The 23,320-nt window shown below is 48.9% G+C and overlaps 1 protein-coding gene across 1 annotated transcript in view; it reads right to left on the bottom strand.

The window, feature by feature from the left end:
- LOC131262068 (protein split ends) overlaps positions 1-23,320 on the bottom strand; it is an 89,576-nt gene that overhangs the window by 18,980 nt on the left and 47,276 nt on the right. The window contains exons 2-5 of the mRNA XM_058263983.1: positions 3,468-6,820; positions 2,718-2,972; positions 2,648-2,663; positions 45-2,590 (exon numbers count right to left, since the gene is read on the bottom strand). Of these exons, the coding sequence (XP_058119966.1) occupies positions 45-2,590; positions 2,648-2,663; positions 2,718-2,972; positions 3,468-6,820 (6,170 nt within the window). The remainder of the gene's footprint in view (positions 1-44; positions 2,591-2,647; positions 2,664-2,717; positions 2,973-3,467; positions 6,821-23,320) is intronic.

Below are 23,320 nucleotides of genomic sequence, written 5' to 3'. Positions count from 1 at the left end.
TATTGTTGCGGTACTACTGCTACTACTACTACTGCTGCTACTACTGCTGCTGGACTCTCCATTGTCACTGCCAGCTGCCGCCGTCGTCGTCGTCGTTGCTGTTGCAACGGTGCTTCCAGAAGACGGTGGAGAAGAGGAGGCGACGGTGGTTGATGGTTGACCTGATGCTGCCGCAGCCGCCGCTGCTGCTGCCGCTGCAGCCGCCGCCACCGCCGGTGGGTGACTGGGGAACGGATACTGGAGAGTGGACTTCACCGAAGGGTTGGGACTGTTGTACGGCTGCGGGCTGTTCATCGGCGAAACGGAGGTGCTACTGCTACTTCCACTGATCCTCGGTAAGCTGACGGTCGTCGGCGTGATGGGGGTCGTTGGAGCCGAGCTTGCCGTAGTACCGCTTGGCACCGCCGGAGCAGCAGCTGCGGTTGGTGCCGTTTTGAGCGAACCCAGATGAACAGGTGATTGGCTGGCCGAGGGTGTTGTCGCGAGCGTAACACTATTCACCACCGGCGATACTGTTGCTGCTGCTGGTCCTCCCGCCGCCGCCGCCGCAGCGATCACGGACGCTATGCTGTTGCCGAGCACGGTCGCAATGGTACCAGCGGATGCGGCCACCAGTGCGGTGCTATGCTTCGAGTAGTTGGAGAAGTCGCGCGGTTCGTACTTGTCGTCGATGTTCTCCAACCGCTTGAGGTCCTCGTCGAAGATGGACTTTTTCGACAGCACCGACTTGACGATGTCCGACGGGGGCAGCTCGTGCACGTCGAGATCGAGAAACTTCGTGCGAAACGAGCTGCCGGCGGCCGAGGAAGACGAGGATAGCGGTGATGGGGACAACGACGACGCTGTCGGCTGGTGGTGTTGGTGAATGTGATGATGCGGCGGTAGGTGGTGATGATGGTGGTGGTTCAGCAGTCCCGCAGCACCTACGCCCGGATTGTGGAACGGAGACGCATGCTGTTGCGGCAGGTGGTGCTGGTGGTGGTGGTGGTGGGAGGATGAAGAGGAATGGTGGTTGTAGGACGAAGACGTCATTTTCCCGGACGATCCGTGATGGTGGTAATGGAGTCGATCATTCAGTCCAAAGTGGAGCTCGTTCGCGTTCCCACTGGTACCGCTACCAATCGGGGGGACTGACGCATTGACGCTGCCACCACCACCAAGCCGAGTGACGGAAGCCGCCTGGGTACTACCGGACCACTTCTCGAACTTTTCGTCCAGTGTCTTGATGCGCTCGTCCAGTGACATGCCGAGGTCGCTAGAATCACTTGACGTCGAGCTAACGGAGGGGGCCCGTGGCGGTGGACTTGCCGGCACCATTTCGCTCACCGACGACTCCCCGAGCAACGGCAAACCACCAATGGACGCAGCTCCTCCGGACGACTTGCTGGCCGACGCGGCCACTGCTACTGGCGGAGGACTCGTGAGGGCGTTGCTGTTGCTCTGTAGTAGACTAGAATTCGCCGCCAGCGAAGAGAGACTCGGGTTGATCGCAGCGGAGGAGTTGGTGGCGGCCGATTGTGATCCAGCGGAGGTGCCGCTGCCGCTGACCGCGGTCGAAAACGGGAGCGGGGTTGTTGGCGTAGCGACGGTGGACGGTGTCGATGGTGTCGCGGCTGCCGAAGACGACCCGGACGAGATCTGCCGTTCAACGGACGAGGAGGCGTTGACGACGGTTGACGGCACCACCGCAGACGAAGTTGAGGAGGAAGCTGAGGACGAACCTCCTCCCGCACTACCACTCTGCTGCTGCTGATGGATTGCATTGAGTCGGTTCTGCTGGAACACCTGCACGGCAAAGCGGGGCAGTGGGAGCTCCATCGGCTCCTGGTTGTACGATCGTGCCGTTGGTATCCGGCGGGGTTCGCTCGGGAGCAGCAAGTTTTCCGGCCGCTCGTCGCATAGGGGCGTGCCGGGACGCGACCCATCGGCACTCTCGCCCCCACTAGCCTCGTGAGAATGTATCGAGTGTAGCTGGTGACCTCGACCCCGCGAAGAATGGTGATGTTCGTTGGAGGTTGATAGACTCGTCCCTGCTGTGGTGCCCGCATTCGCTGCCGCCCAAGAAGAAGACGATGCCGATGATCCTCCCGTTGCCGTGCTACTACTGCTGTTGTTATTGCTGCTGTTGGCCAGGACTGTCGCAGTTGGTGCCAGTCCATCACCGATCATTTTCCTTCGTTTGCTCAGGTGATGGTGCGGCGAGTAGAGCGAATGGTTCGTGGTGGGTCCTTCCGTCGGCAGGTGGTGCTGCGAGTTATTACTGCTGGAAGCATTCACGTGCCGCTGCTGTAACGAGCTGCTGTCTGTGGAAGGTCTCCTACTGTTTCCACCCACGAGCGAACCCGCCGATGACGACGAGACGGATTGCTTCGACTGCTGGATGTTACACTCGGACAACCGGCGCACCTCCATCGACTTGCGGTGGGTCAGCGCAGACGATGACTGGATGCCACCGATCGATCCGATCCCTCCTCCTCCTCCTCCTGTCGTACCGCCACCACCATCACTGTTGTTGCTACCATGGTGCGGATGGTGGTGATGATGGTGGTGGTGGTGGCTGTTGTAATGGTGCAGCATATTGCCACTCCCGCTAGCGTTGCCGGCATTAGGGCCACCGCTGCTGTTGATCGACCCACTACCGCCGGGCGTATTGCCGCCAGCCGCTCCACTGTTAAAATGGTGACTGCTGCCAACGGTGCCACCAGGCGTTACTACACCGGTAGCTGCAGAACCGGCGCCGGCCACAACAATGACGCCAGGGGATGGATCGCGCAGATCCCGGTGGTGGTCACGATCGGAATCGCTTCCTCCGTGGTGATGGTGGTGGTGATGGTGATGGTGCCCGTCCGAGTTGTATTTGATACGCTTCTTTGGGCTCACCAGCTCATCGCCACTGGACGGGCATTCTTCTAGCTGTTCTAGTATATGTACACGCTCCTTCTGCAGGTAGCGTATGTTGTTGCTATCGCCACCTACAACAGATGAAAACACGAAAAGCATATTAAAAACGGGTTGAAAATAATGTTGTTATATTCGTGAGCGAAAAGAAACACCGGAATCTTTTTATGAGTAATCCTAAATGACAGTATTGATATCAGTAAGTTTTACTCTAGTTCAAGTCAGATGTAGGATCCATTGTAGACTAATCAAAAATAAAAATAGTAATAAATAAGCAATTACAAAGAATCCTGTACCAGACATACAACAAAGACTTGAGAATGAACTGAGACTTAATGCGCCGTGAATAGAATGTTTATCTATTAAAGGATATCGATCTATACAATGGAACGATTCAAGTGGTCGAAGGAAAATTTCCTCGACACAAGGAATGTTTTCAGACGCATCGGAGAACCTTGCAATCATACAGGGGAGTATGACAAAAAAACAAGCGGAAAATCGGCTTAGGAAAGCTCTTAGATGAATTCGTCAGAGACACCCTCTTTCGGTTGGTCCTGTTTATCACTTACCTGAACTCTTTTCGCTGCGTTTCCGTAAACTGCTGCCGCCAACAGCTACAGCTCCACCGGTCACCTGAGCGGATGCTTGGAGGTCGGTCTCACCTAACCGCGATTGTATCGTGGAGGTAAGACCGCCGCCACCACCGGGCAACGATCCTCCCGCCGTGGGCGAATCGATCGACCCAACGAGATGGTGTAGGTGGTGGGCGAGGCTGGCCGCACCGCCAGCCAGCCGATCGATGAGCGTACTGCCAATGTTCCCGCTGCCACCGCTGCTGCTGCCGCGGGTCCCACTCACACCACTGCTGTTGTTGTGCTCGTGGTGGTCGTATCGGTCGTCCTCGTGCGTAGAGCTTGCGGCCGACCCCTGGCTGTACTCGTCGTAGCTTCGAAATCGCCGCGGCGCTTCGATCCGATCGCCGATGCCGGCGGCTCCACCGGCGTTTCCGCCTTCCGAGTAGTAGTCCTCGCTCGAGTACCGCACGATCCGCGACCGCGACGAGGACGACGAGGAGGAGTTGACACCCATCGGGCCGCCAACCCCTCCTCCACCCCCCGACCCACCGTTGCCGCCCCGAGCACTACCAGCGCCTCCCCCGGCACCGAGCGACGACGACAGCAAACCCGTCGACGAGGCGGTGGCGGAGGACGACAGCGATAGCGGGTCAACGCGGGGCGAGGCGCCACCAGCGATGGCACCAACGTTTCCGACGGCGGTAAGCGGATTGCTCGGTCGACTGAAGGACGACGAAGAACCGCCGCCACGCTCGGACGCGCGATTCCGGCTCAATGAGCTATTGCTGCTGCTGCTACTGCTACCTTCCCTATTACTATTACCACTACTGCTATTGATTCCGGCGGCACTGTTTCCACTGTGGACACCGAGACCACCACTACTACCGTTGTTACCACTAGCACTGTTACCACTATTGTTGCTACCGAAGCGGGGCGACCCGAAGGACGACGATATCCGTTCGGGACCGCCGCCGCCGCCGCCTCCAGCCGCCGATTGCTGCTGCTTATCTAACTTATCAAAGAACGCCTCCTGGCACTCGCGGGACGCAAAGTCCACCTGCAGCTTGCGGCCGCGCAGCGTCACGCCGCGCATCTCCTTGACGGCCGCCTGCGCCTGCTGCACCTGCTCGTAGTAGATCAGCGCGAGCCGGCGCTCCCGGTCGACGTTCACCTGCGAGACCGTGCCGAAGTGGTTGAACTGGGCGACGAGATAGTTCTCGCTCGCACTGTCCGCCACCCCGTCCAGCCACACGCAGTTGGTCGGCATCGACTTGCCGAAGCCGAGCTTGATCCGGTTCGCGCCGAGATGCTCGCCGTCCATCTTGCGCATCGCTTTCACTACACTCACTATGTCCGAATATTGACAGAACGCGTACGCGCTCGCACCCTGCTTCTTAATGTCTATCTCAATGATCTCGCCGAAGCACTCGAACTGCTTGCGCAACTCACTCCCGGTAATGTCCTTCTCGAGGTTGCCGACGAACAGCGTGCGGGTCGACTTCGGATGGTACTCGTCCAGCTCCGCCTCGTACGGCCGGAACTCGTTGTCGTCGACGTCGTAGTAGCCCGCGTACGGGGCCACCTCTATCTTGCAGCCGAAGAACAGCTTGTCGTGCGACACCTCCAGCGCCTTCTCCACATCCTCCGGCTTCTTGAAGCAGACGAGCGCGTACCGGTCGGTGTTCTGGCCGACCACCTTCACCCACGTCACTTTGCCGTGCTTCTTGTACTCGTGGAACAGGCCATCCTTGAGCGAGGTGTCGGACGAGCGGGCGGGGAGATTTCGCACGCAGATCGCCAGCGGCCGGTTGTCGTCCGAGTTGAAGTTGATCAGATTGCTGTTGCCGCCGCCGCCGCTGCTGCTGCTGGCACCGACTCCGCCGCCACCGTTGCTGAGCCCTCCACCTCCACCCGCACTCGCTGTCGTTGGCTGCTGCTGCTGCTGCTGTCCCGCTGCGGCGTGGTTGATGGTGGTGGCGGTGATGGTCGGTACACCACCACTTCCTCCCGCTGGACCAGCACCACTGGAATGATGATGGCTGGAGCCACCACTGCTACTACTGCTGCTGCTGCTGCTACTCGAGCTGCTCGAGCTACTGCTGCTGCTGCTGCTGCTGCTGCTGCTGCTGCTTCCGATTGGACCGTTAGCTGCATTATTAGCGTTGCCGCCGCCACCGCCTCCCAGATGTGTCGTCGTCGACGAGGCCGCCGCTGCTGTTGCTGCCGCCGCCGCCGCCGCTAATGCCGCCGCCGTCGAGATCGCCGACTGCAGCAGGGTCCTTCCGCTGGCGAGTGGTGGCAGCACGCCGCCGCCTATTACTCCAGCCGCGGCTGTGGACGGTGCGCAGCTTGCGGCAGCATCGCGGCCATAGGACGACGGCAGCGATGGCAACAAACCACCAACCGAGGACGGCGGTAGACCAGCTCCTCCTCCTCCTCCGCTGCCACTGGTGCCGCCACCGACGCTGTTTCCTCCGCTGCTACTGCCGTGCGTGCCACGTCCCGACAGGTTCGTCGTCGTGCCAGCGTCGTGTTGCGAGTGGCTCGCAATACCGCCGCCCTGGCTGTGCGACGTCGAGGACGAGCAGGTGGACGAGCTGCTGCTGCTGGGCGATCGCGACCGAGACCGGGACACCGACCGGCGCTGGTGGCGCTGGTGGTACGACGGCTGCGCGTGGTGGTTCGGATGGTGCTGCTGCGGCGCCGCCTGATGGTGACCGCTGCCGTCCCCCCGGTGGTGATGATTGTGGTGGTGGTTGTGATGATGCGACCGATCGCCGATCACACCGCCGCCACCGGAGGAAGGATGGTGATGATGGTGGTACTGCTGCTGCACCGGCGACGCGGTCCGCGAGTGGCGATGGTGGTGGTGCTGGTGCTGGTGCTGGTGCTGGTGGTGATAGTGGTTGTGGTGGTGATGGTGGTTCTGGTGGTTGTTGTTATTGCCGTGGTTACTGCCGGGTGACTCCGACCCAGAACCGGACCGGTGAGATGACTTCGGGAGTGATTGTTGCTGCAGTTGCTTCTTCTTTACGGCATAGCCATCGTAGCTGTTGTTATTATTATTATTGTTGTTGTTGTTGTTTACGCCCCCTGTTCCTCCGCCGCCTGGTGCTCCACCGCCTCCTCCGCTGTCTGACAGCTGTGAGGGTGCTATCGAGCCAACGCTGCCGCCGAGCGGTTGATGGTTGATGGCGTGGGGCTGCGAGATCGATATCTGCTGGCTGGTATCGTTGCTGGCGGTGCCACCGCTGGGACCGCTGTACCAACCGGCTCCTCCACTGGTGGTGGTGCCACTACTGCTTCCGCCAACGCCGCCTCCGGACGACAGCCGCGGGTGATTGGATCTGTTTTCGTGAAAAGCATAAAAAACAACGTTAGAATTACTCTCTTTTTTGAAAACGGTAAAGTTGGCAACGATCATACTCTCGGCGACTTTTTTCGCGGAATATGCACAATAGAATTGAAAAACATTCATTACAACCAATATTGACAGTTGACATTTTGACAGAAATGTAATTAATTACATGAATATGTCTCCATTGCTTCACTTTGAAACCGTAGTAAAAATGTATATTATAAACAACTTTATCTTGTCTCGTAGTGAAAATAATAACCTAGTGGTATTAAAATACAATAAGTCTTGAAATTGCGGCATTCAAAAATGGCCTTTACGCAATTGAAAAACTTCAAAAGGAATGTTGCGAAATTAAAATTAGGTTTCAATTGTAAATGTAGGTTGAAACTCTCAAACGTTATACTGTTTACCACAATAGCAACGCAATAATTATTGTCGTAATATTTAAAAATTAGCAAAATTACTCGACAAAGACACCCAAATCAAATAACATTTAATTGTGGTAACAAAAGTCAGAAGAATCACAAATGTACTCTGTTAATCTTACCACCTGATAATTACACAAAATCTAAAAGTAAAATAACATAAATGTAAATCATAAGCTGTAAAACTTAAAATATAAATAACAATTAAAATTAGCGCATGGAAAAAATAAATCAATACGACACATTTTACCTGTTTTATTTGAACCTTACAAAGAAAAATCGAAAAAGTAAAATTAAAATAAATCATGTGCAGTAAACAAAATGTTTGCTACGAAAGGACACAGTTGTTTAGTCCCTATAAACAATAATTGGCAATAAAAAGATAGCTGCCTTAATCGAACTCACAACGCAAAAGAGCGTTTGACCTATCAAAATCAAATAAGTGAATTCATTGAGCATTCGCACACATCGTCACACAGCAGATTACTTATTCTAATTGCCCTTTAAAAGGACTTGCCATCCTTTTTTTAGCTCTACGTCAAATTCTGGATATTTGGGTTGGTTTTGGAGCCAGCCAATGGTTGATTGAAGAACTACTGGAAGTCGTCGAAAACGTTAATTTGATAAACTAAAGACCAAATCATAAACAGCACTCTAGCGACGGTGGATTCGACGTAGTCGCCCCACTCACCTCTCGGCCTGTTGCGAGGAGGACGATACAAACGCTGAACAGTCCGTCGTTTGCAGTGGGATCCTGTCATGATCTTTCCGGATCGAGCTAGGCGAAGACTCCGAGCTGAAGTCCATACGCCATTCCTTCTCGGTGCGTCTTCTTCGACTTTTGCGAGAGTTCAATCGATTCACGATTGGGTCTTTGATATTCAAATTTTCGTTATTTTCGTATGGAGCAGCATAGTTTCCTCCAAGAGGATCGGAAGATGTTCTTGACGAACTACTAGAATGCATGCGCTCGTTAGAAGAGCATCGTAAACTATCTTTTTCTATATAGGCTTTAAATACATGTCTAACGATAGTAGTATTGCTTTCTTCTATCATGTTCGTTGTGTTTTGGTCACAAAGGTTCTCTCTGGCATCCATCATCTTCCACGATTGGTTCAGTTCCTTTTCGGAAATGCCCATAATAGATTCGTTACTTAAAACGTCACTATACGGACCATCTGAAAGGTTCTGATATCCTTCTGGTTCATAGTATTGGGTAATTAGCGTACGTCCGTTGAACTTATGCCCGAATCGGAGAGCTTTCATAGCTGATTTAATGTCGACGTACGATATCGTTGCGCAGACGCTTCCATCGTGTCCTTTATCAGAATCACAGGCTTTACCATCCCTATTGGTAATGTTTTCTATAGATACAAAGCCTAGAACTCCATTTCCACTGCTCGAATTATTGGATCTATTGCTACGTGTAAGGACATGGTCGGTGCCGTTATCGTTAGACTTTTCGGTTGCAATTGTGTCTTCTGTTGTGGTTGTGCCAACCTTTGCATCGCTTTGACTAGAATCTCCATTCGTCTGTCGATCAGCTTCGTCCACTACCAACCTTGGGGGACCAGTGTTTTCCCATCCTTTCCTGTCCGGGTTGCCAATAACATACGAAGCATGCTGCCCTTCGTCGAGCGTCGCCGTGTGACAGTCTTTTCTAGCGTTAACCAGCGAGGCCGTAGGTTTAGCTACTTCGATAGGACTTTCAACCGGGAGAACAACCGAAGTGGTGGCACAAGACAGGGACCCTGACGATGAAGACGATAGGGACGATGACGACGGACATGAGGGCGATGTCGACGGCGGGGGAGCCGGATGATGGTTAGGGATGTGATGGTGAAATGCCGGAGAAGTGATTATTCGAACACTTTGGACTCTGCCATATCTGCGATTTTGAGAAACACGGGAAAGAGAGAAGAGAAAGAGAGGGAGAGAGAAAAAAGAAAAAAAAACTTACAGAATTTATACTTTGGAACTAGCGAGAATAACTCGCGGACTAACTAATAATTGATAAAAACAAAAAAGAAAAGCAAAACAAACAACGCAAAAAAGGAGTTGGGTGGTGTTCTCTTATACCAGAGCAAGGGTGTATGGGCTGTTTTGAACAATAAAAAACTGATTAAATAACTAACGGCTAACCAAAAACCAAGAAAATCAACAAACAAAAACCATAAAAGAAGGAGTAACATAACAAAACTATTAAATACACATTAGACAAAGAAATAAAGAAAAACCAACTCAAACAAAGAGGCAGTTGTGTCCAAGGGGAAACGTGTTGTACAAATGACGGAAACAGCCATATGGAGTCGTAAATTCAACGAGTAGATCGTAACGGATGACCAAAGAAGAAATTTATGTTGAAATGATGTACCAAATACTAACAAGAAATGCCCAAAAAGAACTGGACCACACAGATGAAGGGCTTAAGAGTAAATTTTGAGCATCTTTAGCTTCTATCGTTAGACTCAACTGAATACAAAGACAATTTTGAATAAAACCATAAACGTTATAGAACTTGAAAGAGCAGTCGTCGCTTTTCGGTTTTGAGCTGCCAGCTGCCGGGAGCGTTAAGTTGAGGAAATCAGTTGATAGACCTTGTACCGTTCTAGGAGAAGATCACTAATTCACACGCACACGCACGGACAAACACCACACGATTCCACTCGCATCTTGGCTACTACATGAAGATTTGATGCTTCCGATCGAATCGGCGAATGACAGAATCGGAAAATTCGCTTCCGAGTGATAGACGCAAACTGCGTTTGCAGCATTACAATCAAACGTTGAGCCAGAAGGTGAAATGTTTCCGATTGATTCCGGTCATTACGTGTTAGTAAGGAACTGTCATTATTTACAAACAAGTTAGTACCTGGTTGCTGTATGTAAGCAGAAGTTAGTTGCAAGTCTACAATATTTAAATTTTATGTGAGTTCTACTAAGCTTTTTCGTTGAATCGTGCGAGCATGCAAAATGTATTTTAAATAAACCTTTGAAGTGTACACCTGTACATGTGGGGTTTTTATCATATACCACAAAGATTGATGTTCTAAAAATGGACTTTTCATATTAACTTCCTGCATCCAACATCTATCAGATTTTTATAGTTTGATTCACTTTAAAAATTGAATTGCAGAGAAACCTTCACGAATCTTAATCAGAACATACCCGTAATTACCAAGAAAAAAAACAGACCCATTAGATGAATCCTATTTAGAGATTACGTTGTCCAATTTCTATGCTTTTGGGTTCGGTTTTTCCGATCTCGATTCAATCTGCCCAATTGGAACCCCGGACAGCCGGTCTTAAGTCAGGCGCTTTAGGTCCATTATGTTGAGCAGCTTTTTGGCCCGAAAAAAGAAAGGAAGAAAGGTAAGTTGTGCCTCCCTAAGAACTTACTTGCCGCCTCCCAGAAGAAGCAATTTTCGTTTTCGCCTAACGAACCCCCCTAACGAAGTCTTTCCCAACACACAAATGGTAAGCTGATTTACTGCGGAATCCGTACGTTTCGAACGTTTACCGATGCAAAAAAGGTTCGGTTTTGTGTGTGCAGTAGTGGCCATCGTCGTTTTTGTTGAACAATCTTTCACACGGATTGTGTACTCGCCGTGAAGTCGACGGCAACGACTTCCCCATTGGGCGATTAATGGCAATCAGTCATGTGCAGCTCATCAGGCAAATTTGAGGCTAGGTGTGTACCGCATTTGATGGTTGGGAAATTTTGGAACTTTAGAATCCGCACCAAGAATCAAGTAACCGGACCAGCAAAGCAATGAGGCCTGATGTGTTCATTCGTTTTTAACGATGAGACTCGCCTAAGGCGAACTACCAAACAAGTCTGGATCATTGTAAAAAAAAACCAAGCAATGAGTGTACGTTTCGAGGAGGTAAAATAAAGGGCAGATTATCCGGTGAAGTATTTTCCAACCGATTCGAAACGAACCAAAAGTTCGTAACCAACTAGGGTATCTTTTTGTCTAGGGCGAATTTCCCGGATGAAGATGCACACACACACAGACACAGATACATTTTTTTCCTCCTCGATCGGGAGCAAACAATTTAAATTCAATGGAACGTAAGTAACCAGTGCTTTTAGTTCGAAAAACAGCAGTGTGCATTTAAGTCCCCCGCATACATTATGCAAGGAAAAGGGACGAATATTATATGTTGGAAGGGTAAAAGAGGCGAGGGAAAAAAAACTATACCAGGGCAAACGATCTCCAAATTTGGTTCCGTCACATGTACCCCCACACCTGTCCCAACGTTTTTCCCTATTCGGGGTTTATGCTCCACATTTACCCCTAACACACACACACACCGAATCACCCGACGAGTGAAGTACAAGGCGTCTCCATTTTCCGGTAGTCATTTCTCAAACCCGGCAAAACTCTCGACCGAGCCAAAAAGAGGCTTAAAAAACAAATCACTCTCGGGCTGAAGGGAGGGTGGTGAAACTGGGGGGCGAGGGAAAGACGAGCTTGATGCGATTTCACGTTCAACGACCATTGCAACGACGTTTTCGAGCGCTTTTCGATGGTGTGTGAGTGGGGTGGTGGTCGGACGGCGTAATACCACGTGTGCCACACGAACACAAAGCGCTATGCACCTGTATGAGGAGGCACAAAGTTGTAACGTTTTACAATGTATATACATAGATATATATACCGTGGGAACGGAATATACGAGGATGGCGACAAGAGATAGAGAGAGAGAAGCGCAGGGAAACGTAATGTGTCGCGGGTGGGGATATGGAAAACAATGACCGATGGGAAAAGCACCACCCCCGGGGGCTGGAAAATTGGAAATAAAACAAACCGAGGCAATATTTTAAGGAATTATTTGTCTTTGCTCCCTCGGAAAATCTCCCCGGGAAACGGGAGGGATACAAAACCTCCTAAACACAAAAAGGATTCGTAAAGGGCGAAAAGTAGTAAGCTTCTTCTGCAGAGCAACGAGCCCCGGGTCGTAATCTGGGGAGCTTAAGAAGAAGAAGAAGAAGTAGAGAAAACATCCGAATACCATTCTCCCCGGAACAACTGCCAACAACCCGCACGAAGGAACACTTGTGCAGGGGATCGCAACATCATCATCGGTTTATCGAACCATTCTGGCCAGCAATCCAGCGAGCGAGCGTACGAACGGAAGAACCGAGGGATGGACACATCCATATCCACACACATACACACACATCTCGGGGCCTCGGGAGCAACCACGTCGGAGTGCGCATGTGCGCCAATGTCACTGCCCATCCATAACCGACCCATAGTGGCTTTGCCTTATTTCTGGTATGCCCAGGGCACGATCCTTTTCGGTCGTTCGTTCCCGTGCGAGCTTCCTCGATGACTACTACCACTACTACCGAATGCAGGGGTGGAAGTGTCAGGTTGGTTCCACCGCCCCACCCGAAAGCCCTTTGCGGTGTATATAGGAAAGCAGGTAGGGCACACTACCCTCCTCTACGCGAACCCAGCGAACCCAGCGAACCCAGCGAACCTAGAGAGCTTTGGCCTAATCCCTTCGTGTCGCGTTCCGTGTTGGGAATGCGGAGTTTGGGAGGGTTTGTAAGTTGATGAGCACTCCCCCACCCTCCCCCGGGGGTGAAGGCTGGGAAATCGCTGGGTAGGTGAAGTTTTCCCGTTTTCGGAACGGTGCACTGAGCACAGCTGATAAGAGGATATTGTAACCCAGGGCACGCGCGCTACTCGCGACTCTTGCTGCTCAAACATGGATGCGTGTTTGTGTATGTGTGCACGCTCATGCCTGTGTTTATGGTTTCCCCCTTGGAGTGCCCCTGCTGTGTGTCCCTTCCGGCCGGGTCGAAGTGCCACACAGTCGGTGCCTGAATGTGTGTGGAAATATATGCAGCTCGGGGTCAGTGGTCCTGCGCAGTCGTGCGCCCTTTTAGGTCGTCGTCGTCGTCGTCGTCATCGCCTACGATGGAGCGATGCTTTATTATTATCATTATTATGGTCGTTTTCTTTTTGGAGCTCTCCGGCTTGAGACCGGCTGCCGAAAGTAATGATCATCCTCCACCTCCTCCTTTGGCTCGAGCGTTCCACGTCATCGAACTCCAACCCTCCCCGTATTCCCAGGGTACTCCTCTGACGAATGATTACGGGGGAATCATCGCCAGGTGAACTCCTGAACATGAGACACCAAATGGAATAAAATCCTGACGTCAGTCAGAGTAAACACGTACCCCGACTTCTCTGCACACCGAGGTTCATTAATTGTACTTGGAATATGTTATCCAGAGGAATACCAGAGACCTATTATATGACAAAAATGACGCTTAAAGGAAGACTAGCTTCTGCAGAAGTCAGTACAGTCAATATCTGGAAAAATCATCTATGACTTGAATTGTTCCTTAGCTTCGGATATGGTAGAAAGCAATATTCTATACCATTCAACGTCATTTATGGAGTCCTTCACACAAAGGACTCTGAATCGAACAAACTTTGCACAACTCTCCTCCATCAGCCATTCAATAGCCTTTAAGAAATAGTTGGTTCCCTACAAAAGAGGCTGGGGTTGAGTGTTGGAATAAACGTGTCAGGTGCAAATGGAAACGTGTGCCTTCCAACCCCCGTTCGCTCGCTGCTGCCACTAGCAAAGGACCGGATTCGTCGCGAACGTGCGCGCTGCTGCTGGCATGACGTGAATGATGGTAGTTTCCGGTGGTGGCAGCAGCAACACTAAGAAAACTGCAACCGGACTTCCCGAAGTTTCCTTGCATGCGAACCGTTCGACTGGCAGCAGGTTGCTTTCATGCGGACGGAAACGAACGAAGTTCCAGAAAGAACCCCTACGATCGCTCTCTTTTCTGTACTTTTGTGCAATAGTCCCACCTCTTGGCGTGCGCTGTTCTTTTTCTTCTGCCGCTGAAAGGATTATCCAGACTAAAAGACTCGCCATTTTCTTGGGTGTTAACAATCGTTCCATTCGGTAGGGCTTCTTCCCCGGTGCGGAAGAACTAATGCACAGACGGGTTTCTTTTTGCACGCTTATGCCAGCTGCAACTTTTTCTTCTCGTTTTAAAGTTTCATACTCGAAAACTTTGCTTTGCTGCTACTATGTGCAGTATAGTTTCTTCGTACCCCGTCCGTGTCCACAAAGGGTCAGCGTATGAAGTGCACAAGGAAAACTTACTCCTCTTAAGCCCGTGGAGGTTGATATACTTTTTTGGCTATTTAATCTATTAGAAAAAATGTCGATCTTTGCTGTATTCGTCAGGGCAATGCCTCATCCCAGCCTCACTGAGATGAGAGCACGGAGAGATACGGAGCGAAAAGAGGTTCCTCCCAGGAGCTTTATTTTCTTTCCCGGGTAACAAACCGGGGCTCGTTTGCTGTTCTTCGAAAAACGCTCAACATTACGGAAAGAGGCAAAAATAAAAATCCTTAGTATATTATTAGTCATTCTTCTAGAATCTTCAAGTATTTAGTGCTTTAAATTGATGGATGAAGAAATCCTTAAATAGAAAATCGTACAATTTAGTCCAACGTTATTCGGTGTCATTTTCCAGGTTTCTTTTATTTGAACCTGAACTCAAATAACAACGCTCTAGTGTAACACAAAGGATCTGGCTGGAAATGTGCAAAAGTACATTAAGCATACACAGACAGAACGACCAAGGAAACTCGATCCCCAACTGGACACGAAAAGCCATGGCCCAGAGATTAAGGAAGCAAGGAGGTGGGCCGGGTAGCCCTGGCAAAGGCTCGTTAAGAAACGACTACGGAAAGATCGCTTTTGGCCCGCATCCATTAAAACCTACTTTATGGAAAGACGGGCAGGACACAACCCAACCCAGAGGCTCCCCTTTTTAGAGAGTGCTGTTTTATGGAACGTCGGAAAATCGACTTTATTCAGAAGTGGAAAGGACGATACCTTTCCGGAAAATGAAATGAGGTGGAACACACTTTTAAATGTTCATTCTCTAGCCCATGGCATGTATAAATTGAGCTTTTATTATCATTAAAGGTGAAAATAAAACGAACAATTACTTTTTGTTAAAAAAGTATTCTGGTAAAAGAATGTTACAATTAACAAACTAATAAAAGTATTTGCGACAACGAAATTGAATGTTTTCCTGCAAATTTTTGTTGACAACTTCCTATATGGTTGCTAAAAATGTCGTCTTTGCCCACAGATTCCAATACAATATTCCAATACAACGAACAAAAGAACAAAATCGAGGAAACGATGGCTCCAACTAAATGTTAATAACGATAACGGAAAACCAGTGTAGACCATTATGGTATTTTTGGCAAAAACGTTTCGTAAAAGAAAAACTTACAAGACAAGCAAAAAAACACGAGATGACGGCCCAAGGGATTTTTTTTAATTTGATGATCCAATGGTTTCCTCGTAATTGCCAACTATTGTCAGTTGAAACTTTACAAAAAGCTTCAGAATGTTCTAATGGGTTTGTTACACTCGCCAGGTCCGTTTGAAAGGGTTTGAAAGAGACCCCAACCATATACCAGAATAAGAGAGAATCCTGATGCTGATGCTCCAAAAGATAAGCTTCCCCCTCGCCCCACCCGACGGGGTGGCAAAGGATATGATGCGCCGGGCCCACACAACATCAGCATAGCCCCGGGGAGCACGTGTAGCTGGTAAAAAGTTGTTCGTACATAAGGAACATTCCACAACCGTACACATACCCCGAAAAACGGAACCCCGAATATGCTATCTCTCGCACACCAAAAGCTCCCCGAGCTTCCCTTTCCAGTGTTGTCCAAAGCGAGAGAGAAGGCTGCTGGTTACATGATACAGTAAAACTCAACACTAGAACTCTCACCGAAGAGTGTCCCTTTTTCGGAGTGGAATGATGCTGTAGAATCGGTTCTGGTGCCAAACTGCCCGAGCCTTCGACTCATCCTGGCCAGATCCTACCCCCGAAACACACAATTACATTGCTGCAGCAACCAACGAGCGAGATCGTTCCGAGAGTAACGTTCTTGTGTTCAATGCTGGAGAGCGCACATTACATCACACAAATACCATCGCGCAGGATGAAAAATTTTCCCGGGATGATGAAAATATGTATCCCTTCCGCCCATACCCTACCCGGCCCATACACATTCCAGCCGGGGGACGAATGCAGACCCTTAAAAAAAAGTAATGAAAAGGACCAACAGCGGCTCGACGCTTTTATGCAATGTATGCGGGACTATGTTAACTGAATTTTTCATTGTACAAATTTCTGTAAAACTCGAGGAAACGAAGGGAGAAATGCGCACAGGAAGGCGTACGAGGAGCCTGCAAAGTTCTTTCCCATTAGAGCTGTAACCAACACCAGATACACCGTAGGACGGTTCGGTGTACACGAAAAAATGTTTAGGAAAAGTATTATATCATTCAGGAAAACAGTTTGCTTTAGCTATTACGCATCATGCCCCAGAGCCAGGAGGGGAGAAGGGGGAAGCCCGCATAGATGGGATAACGAGTTTATAAATATAGCTCGTTAAATGATGCACAGTTGGCGGATGATGATGTACACACATTCGTAAGCGATGAAATAGAATGATAAATAATGAAGCTGACGCATCATGTGTAATTTAGAAAAAGAAAACACAAAAACCACCCGAAATTTAAAAACAAATTGAAGTAGCTTCCGCTTCAACACAGCACTTGCAAAATTGGTTCCTATACCAACCAATACTTGAAATTTAAATCATCTACAGCGATCGTGAGTCATTGGTAAAAACGGGAAACATTACCGACATTCTTCGGGAGTAGAAAAGAACGATTAAAAAGGCGTAACATCAATTCAAGATATATAAAATGAAAAACCATTCAACGACGAACGATTGCTAGTTATACAAAGACAAAAGTCGAAAACATACAATTTCCATTGGGACTAATGGAAGACTGTTTTCTTTATTCACGGGTTCTAGACAGACCCAACTTACAAATGCAACACGCGACACTATGTCCTACATTCGACGTCCTGCTTTGCGGAACTATCAAATGTGTTTGTTCGATCAGAAGGACAGAAAATCGAACATCAAAAGTACTATTGATTTCGCGTCCCAAACAAAGTTCTTCCTTGCCCCAACTCTTTTAGGGAGTTATTTGGAAGACACATAAATGTCAAAGAGTTACAATTTTTGCTGTCACAGCGGTTATGGTAATAAAAACCTCTTCGATCAATCTTACATCGATAAGAAATAGACTACGGAAGGGTACTTTTATGTGCAAAAAGAACGAAAACCAAGAATAAATTGTACGTGTGGGTAAGTTCAATGTAAAACAAAAACAGTTCGATTGCTTGGGAATTAACGAGTCTCTATTCTACAACCTATTTCGATTGATGTTTCCAACCCAAAATGCCACGGTAGCAATATTATGAAACAGAACAAAATGCAAGTTTCTACTTTGATCATCATAAACCCAGCAGAGTTACGAAACAGTTGCTTGATTTCCCGGATGGCCAGCAAACCAAAGACGCTCATCGTTCTTGTTTCAAGCTTGTGCAATAGACTGGGATTGAAAGTTATCTTTATGGCTCAAAAAACCTCTATCTAAGCAACGCGACCCCTGGCTAAAGCCCGTTGGTGTTTCTGACAAGCCAGAGTGTCAAACAAGCTTTACGACAAACAAAAACCTCCCGTTCCAAGCCAAGGTAAGCCACACGAACACTCGAACGAGTGGGGTTTTTCGCTCACACGAGTCGTTCATGTGCGATCGAAAGATCGAGTGCGCCTTGGAAAGCCCTCTAACGGGGCATCTGAACCTCTACGGCTGAGCTGGTGGTCCCCCAAAACAACTCCAGACCTGTGACACAACCCCATTTGCTCGTGTGAGGTGGTTTACGGGGGCAGTTCACAACTAAAAAAAAAAAAAAAGACGCAGACATCAAACATAAGAGAGCCTACAGCAAAAGCCCCTCGTCGCCTTGGCGCGCAGCAAGTGACTACGATCGAACGAATCTTCAGACGTTCGGCAGCAACGGCAAACACCACGGGGCGGGGAAAGCGCGAGACACCGAAAAGGGGGACAAGCAACGGTGGGTTCAATGCACCCGAAAGTTGTCCAAGGCCTTCGACGTTCGCGCGGCAAAAACGGCAGCAGCAGCCTCGATGCACACACGGTAACCCTCCGCTCGACTTACCGGCCGCCACCACCACCACCACCACCATCTCACAACAAGCACACCTCAGAAGCCAACGGGAAGGAGAAGAGTGAGACAAAAAGAAGGTGCACACATATCTTTGGCGCGCGCAACTCGCGCGTCTTGCATTATTGTGGTACTACCTCATCTGGGCAAAGACTCGGCGCTGCCCAACCAACTTCCGAAGACGAAGACGCCCGAAGACAGGTGATCGAGGAGTAGGGGGGAGAAGGCATTGTTTTATTGCACCGAGCGGTAGGTACCGTTTGGTTATTGATGTTGGTGCGTACCGCAGGCAATAAAACATGGCGGTGGCATCGTCCATCTGAGCAGAAACATATGGCGACACGCGGGGCCGGTATCCGAAGGATACGCGAGCCACGAACTAATGCAACGGGATTATAGCAATAGGTTGAATGACACACATTCTTGAACATTTTAAAAGACATGTAAAGTGCATATACGCTATGGGATTTGTACGTTTATTCCCTGCCACATTTTGAAAGAATAGAACCCGAATTAAATTGCAAGTGCATGTTTCCAATCGTTATCGTCACTTTTTTTTACGATTTTTTTTCATTTAAAGTGCTTCGTCGAGTGATTGAGCTTTTTTAATCAAATCAATAGGAATAATGATGGTCTTATGAGAAAAGGAGCGGTGATTTGAAGATGTACTCATTTGAATGATTATTTCCTTTGCAAAAATGATATACGAGAATATTAAGTTTATGCCTGTGAAACCATTCTGAAAGCACAAGCTTTGATAACAACCGCAGCATAAAAAAAAGCTCTCAAAACAATGCGTCAACGAGCTGTTTCATGGACTTTAACATTAGAAAAATGCCCATAATTGGACATAAACTGCAGAACTGTAAAAGAATATATAAATAAATTAGTGTTGACCTTAATAAATCTTTTGACGAGATTCATTTATATGAATCGTTCACTTTAGATTCATTCTGATGGATTCATGAATCTTTGCGGATTCGCATCTTCAAAGCTTAATGGATCTTTCTAAACCTTAATGAATCTTCATGAATCACTCTTCATCAGTTTGTGTGGAGATCTTTGGGATTCATGAATCTCTGGACGAAAGATTCATGAATCCCTAAAACGCAGAAAATCATTCAGATTCATGAATCTGAACCTGGTTTACACAATTGCAAAATTAATGCAACTTCGCTGAGATCTAGCGAATGGATTGGTGTAGATTATCTAAACTCAAATGATGTTTCTGTTAGCATAAATTTGCGATGATTCATTCGATGAAGTATGTGCATTTCAATATAAACAATAGCACCAACCTAATGACATTCAGACCCGTAGACTCGAAGTGCATAGCGAGGCATGCTTCCACACTTATGTATTATGTATAGACGAAGTGTTTCGCGACCGAACTAACACGCGTAAATCACTGCACAAAATCGCGCGCCAAACTTCCCAACTCTCCCAAGCTTTAAGAGCGAATGAGGATGGGGATGGCAAGGGTTCGGTGGGTGGGTGAAAGACTAGCCTTAAACCGCGAAGCAAATCCACAAAGCCGGGGACAAAGTCTACCCCGTCTCGATGGCCTGTAACCCAGTCTACCGTGCCCACTCTCAACGCCCCATCATCCGTGCAGCGAGGTGAAAAGTAACATGAACTCAAACGAAGTCGAGGACGCGCACACGGTGCACCAACGGCACAACATGTGCAACAACGGTGCAGCAGCGAATGCGAGTCCCCTTACACCACACTCCTTATTCCCTTCCCTTCGAAGAAGCCGGGCTGTGAATACCAACTAAACACACACACACACGGACGGCGGCAGGCACACGCATTCGGGGTCGGCAAGGATTGGTGCGTCTCGTGCTGAATCACGCGCGCGAACCTCCACAACGTGCAGCGGGTGAAGAACACGCGACCACGGTGCAGCCGAATGCAGCTGACTAACGTCGAGCATCCACGTACCTTCCCCCCTCGTCAAATACCCGATACTCGGAAAATCATCACAAGACTTCACGCACGGGCAAGGCAAGGAGGAGTAGTCCCACCACAGAACAGGTCTCTTCTGTTCGATGATCGGCAACAGAGATCGCTCGCTTAATTGATTGGACCTCCAATCCAATTCCCCCGCCTAGACCCAAAGTACTGAGGGGGATTAAACATCCTTTCCTCCCTCACGCGAACAGAAAGAAAACTTAAACCCAGACAAAGATGTGTACTCTAATGACGACAAGCCTTCAATCACCGAGCCAAACCAAATTCTAATGGAACGGACCCCGGGAATGGGCTGATTGACAGGCGGTGGTAGAGAGAATTTTACAGCACACCAGCACACCGAGAGGGAGGATGCAAAATGAACTCTTCTGGGCTCGGGATTGACATCCGAGTCACGACAGCATGGATGGACGGATGGATAGATGGATGGATGGATGGATGGATGGGACCCTCTTGCCTCCTTGTGTGGAGGAAACCAGTTTTTGTTCGCCAAGAAGACCAAACCAGAAGAGTGCAATGAGTGCTGTGAAAAGGGTCCACACGACGACTCCATCCTCCGCGTTACCGTTAGCCTTTACTCTGACAGCATCCGAACACCCGAGACGTTGAGTAAATTCGTTGGAGTAAAGCTGTCCTCTCCCTTAACTACAAAGTACCGAAAGGTTTATTCTTGGCTGCTACTTTGTCACCATGTTTTAAACATTAACTTCGGGCAGTAAAAAGACCCCATAGAGTTAATTGAAGCGGCACAAAACGGAAGGCGGCTCAAAAACCGTACGGAAAAAAGACCTTTCAGAGCCTTAAGCAAACAGAGCAGCCGAAACCGGCGTTGGCAAGACAAATATACATATTCAAGTGTGGATGCTGTGGAGGGAAGCGAATATCATAAACGTCATACATTTACGACCAATTACGGACCCCATCAAAAAGGGATGCCCCCAGAATAGCATATACAACAACCCAGAGCGCGGAATGGGGCAAATCGTATGCATATGTATTCTTAACCCGGGCAATAAAATCTCCACAAATCTCTCTTCTTTTCGCATTCCGCTTTCGCTCCATCTCCAGCTAACGCGAGTTCATTCTGCGAAAAGAAGAAATGTAAATTCTTACCTTCCTTTTTTACGAACAGCCTAAGGCGGCGCTTTGTGAAACTGCGGGGAAAAAGAATCCACTCTTGTGGGGGCCTCCCTCTTCGGCAGACCAGATAATCTGGCTGGCAAACCCGATACACCCCGACACCGGGTGCAGGACGCGTGGCGGCGGCGTCTGCTTTATGAGCCATTAACGAATACATCAGCGCGCCGTTTTGTTTCGTGCAAAAAACAGCTCAGTCGTCAATCAATCGCTTCCTCCAAAATGGCTTCTTCAACCTTCACCAGATGCACCCATGGTGAAGTGGCGACCGGTTCACTCTGCACATCTGGACGGGACTGTGCCGTTCCCGTTTAGTAATAAAAAATAATAAACATGCAGCAAAACACGCCCGCCTTCTTCACGATTTCTGCGAGCAAGAATAAGACCATAAAATCAGGCTGCATTAACGAGTGCAGGCCGGGTGTGTTGTAGTATGCAGTTCATGATTGGCGAAGTGCTGCAAATAAATAAGCCCCCGAGCCAACATAAGCATAGTGTGGGAGACCTAAGGAAAACCATCATCGGCAGCGAAAGGAATTATCTTTCCAATCAAAAACACATGTTTCACCAAAGGAAGGTTGGCTCTTGGTACATCATCGAATGGTTCTGCAGCAGATTGTTTTGCAGATAAATATTATTTCTAGCGCAGCACCTTAGGTTCTAGCTCTGGGATGCAATTACCCATATGTTTCACCCCACGGGGATAACCTTGGAGGCAATAAAATCGATAGATATTGAGGATCTAGCAAGCCACCTTGAGAACTTCACATGCTGGAGGAGTGCTGTTTTATGACGTTCTAATAATATAACGACTTTCTTCAATGGTCTTTCGACAGGTCTTTCCAGATTCATGGAAGAGAGAACTTAAAATACAACCGAGTTCAAATCATAAAACCGGTCCGACAGATGGAAACGTGAAGCATGCAAAACGAACGAGCATGGCTTGCATCTTCTGAACTATTGGCTTGATCTCTACGAAAACATAGGTACCGTTCATAGATCAGCTGAAGATCAGCTGACTTGATGACCGCATCTAAGAGCATGTTTCACATTTGCAATGAGGCCATCGCTATGGTAACGGATGCTGCCTTCAGTAGTTCGGATGACGAGCGTGTCCGATTGGCGCAAGCTGGATCTACCGACCGGTTCTTCGGTCGTCGCGCTACTCAATGGATATATTAGCGTCCGGATAGCCAACAACTCCACTCCCGCCGGTTTACTGGTGTACGGCCGGGCCGTTTTATTGGCGATAAATGATGCCTGTGTATCCACAAACAGTCCGTCAGTCCCGATGGTGTGGCTACCAAGTTAGAAGATCACGACTCCGTGAATGGAAACCACACACAGCAAAGCATAGCTCTCCAATCAAGGGATGGGGGGGGGGGCCTATAGGGAGTATTTATAGCCTTCACTCATTAAACGCCATTATTAATAGACTCATGTCGCCGGCAAAGGCGGCGTTGCCCATGGCGACCCTCGATTCGACACGTCGGCACCGAGTCTATCTCGGTAGCTAAGCGCCCCGGCGACCGAAGCTACAGTAAGCATTTGGGTTGGGCTAGGTTAGGATCTTGGGCGCACTGGAAAGGTTATAGCCCCCGCAGCACGGCAGTCGGAGATACATTCTGAGCTCCAGTCACAACTGACATTAATTAGGACTATAAATACCGGAGAATTTAACTGTGAAACATGCTGGCTTTGTTTCGGTTAAGGTTAGGACAGTTCCAGACAAAGGGTGTGTGGATAAAAGGACTTCTGCTACCTTATAAGAATGACAGAACCTAATAAAACGTAGACGCGATAAGATAATTTATTCAGTTCGCCT

The sequence above is a fragment of the Anopheles coustani genome, chromosome 2 (genome assembly GCF_943734705.1).
Source record: "Anopheles coustani chromosome 2, idAnoCousDA_361_x.2, whole genome shotgun sequence".
Lineage (NCBI taxonomy): Eukaryota > Metazoa > Arthropoda > Insecta > Diptera > Culicidae > Anopheles > Anopheles coustani.
This window is presented reverse-complemented; position numbering and strand designations above follow the sequence as displayed.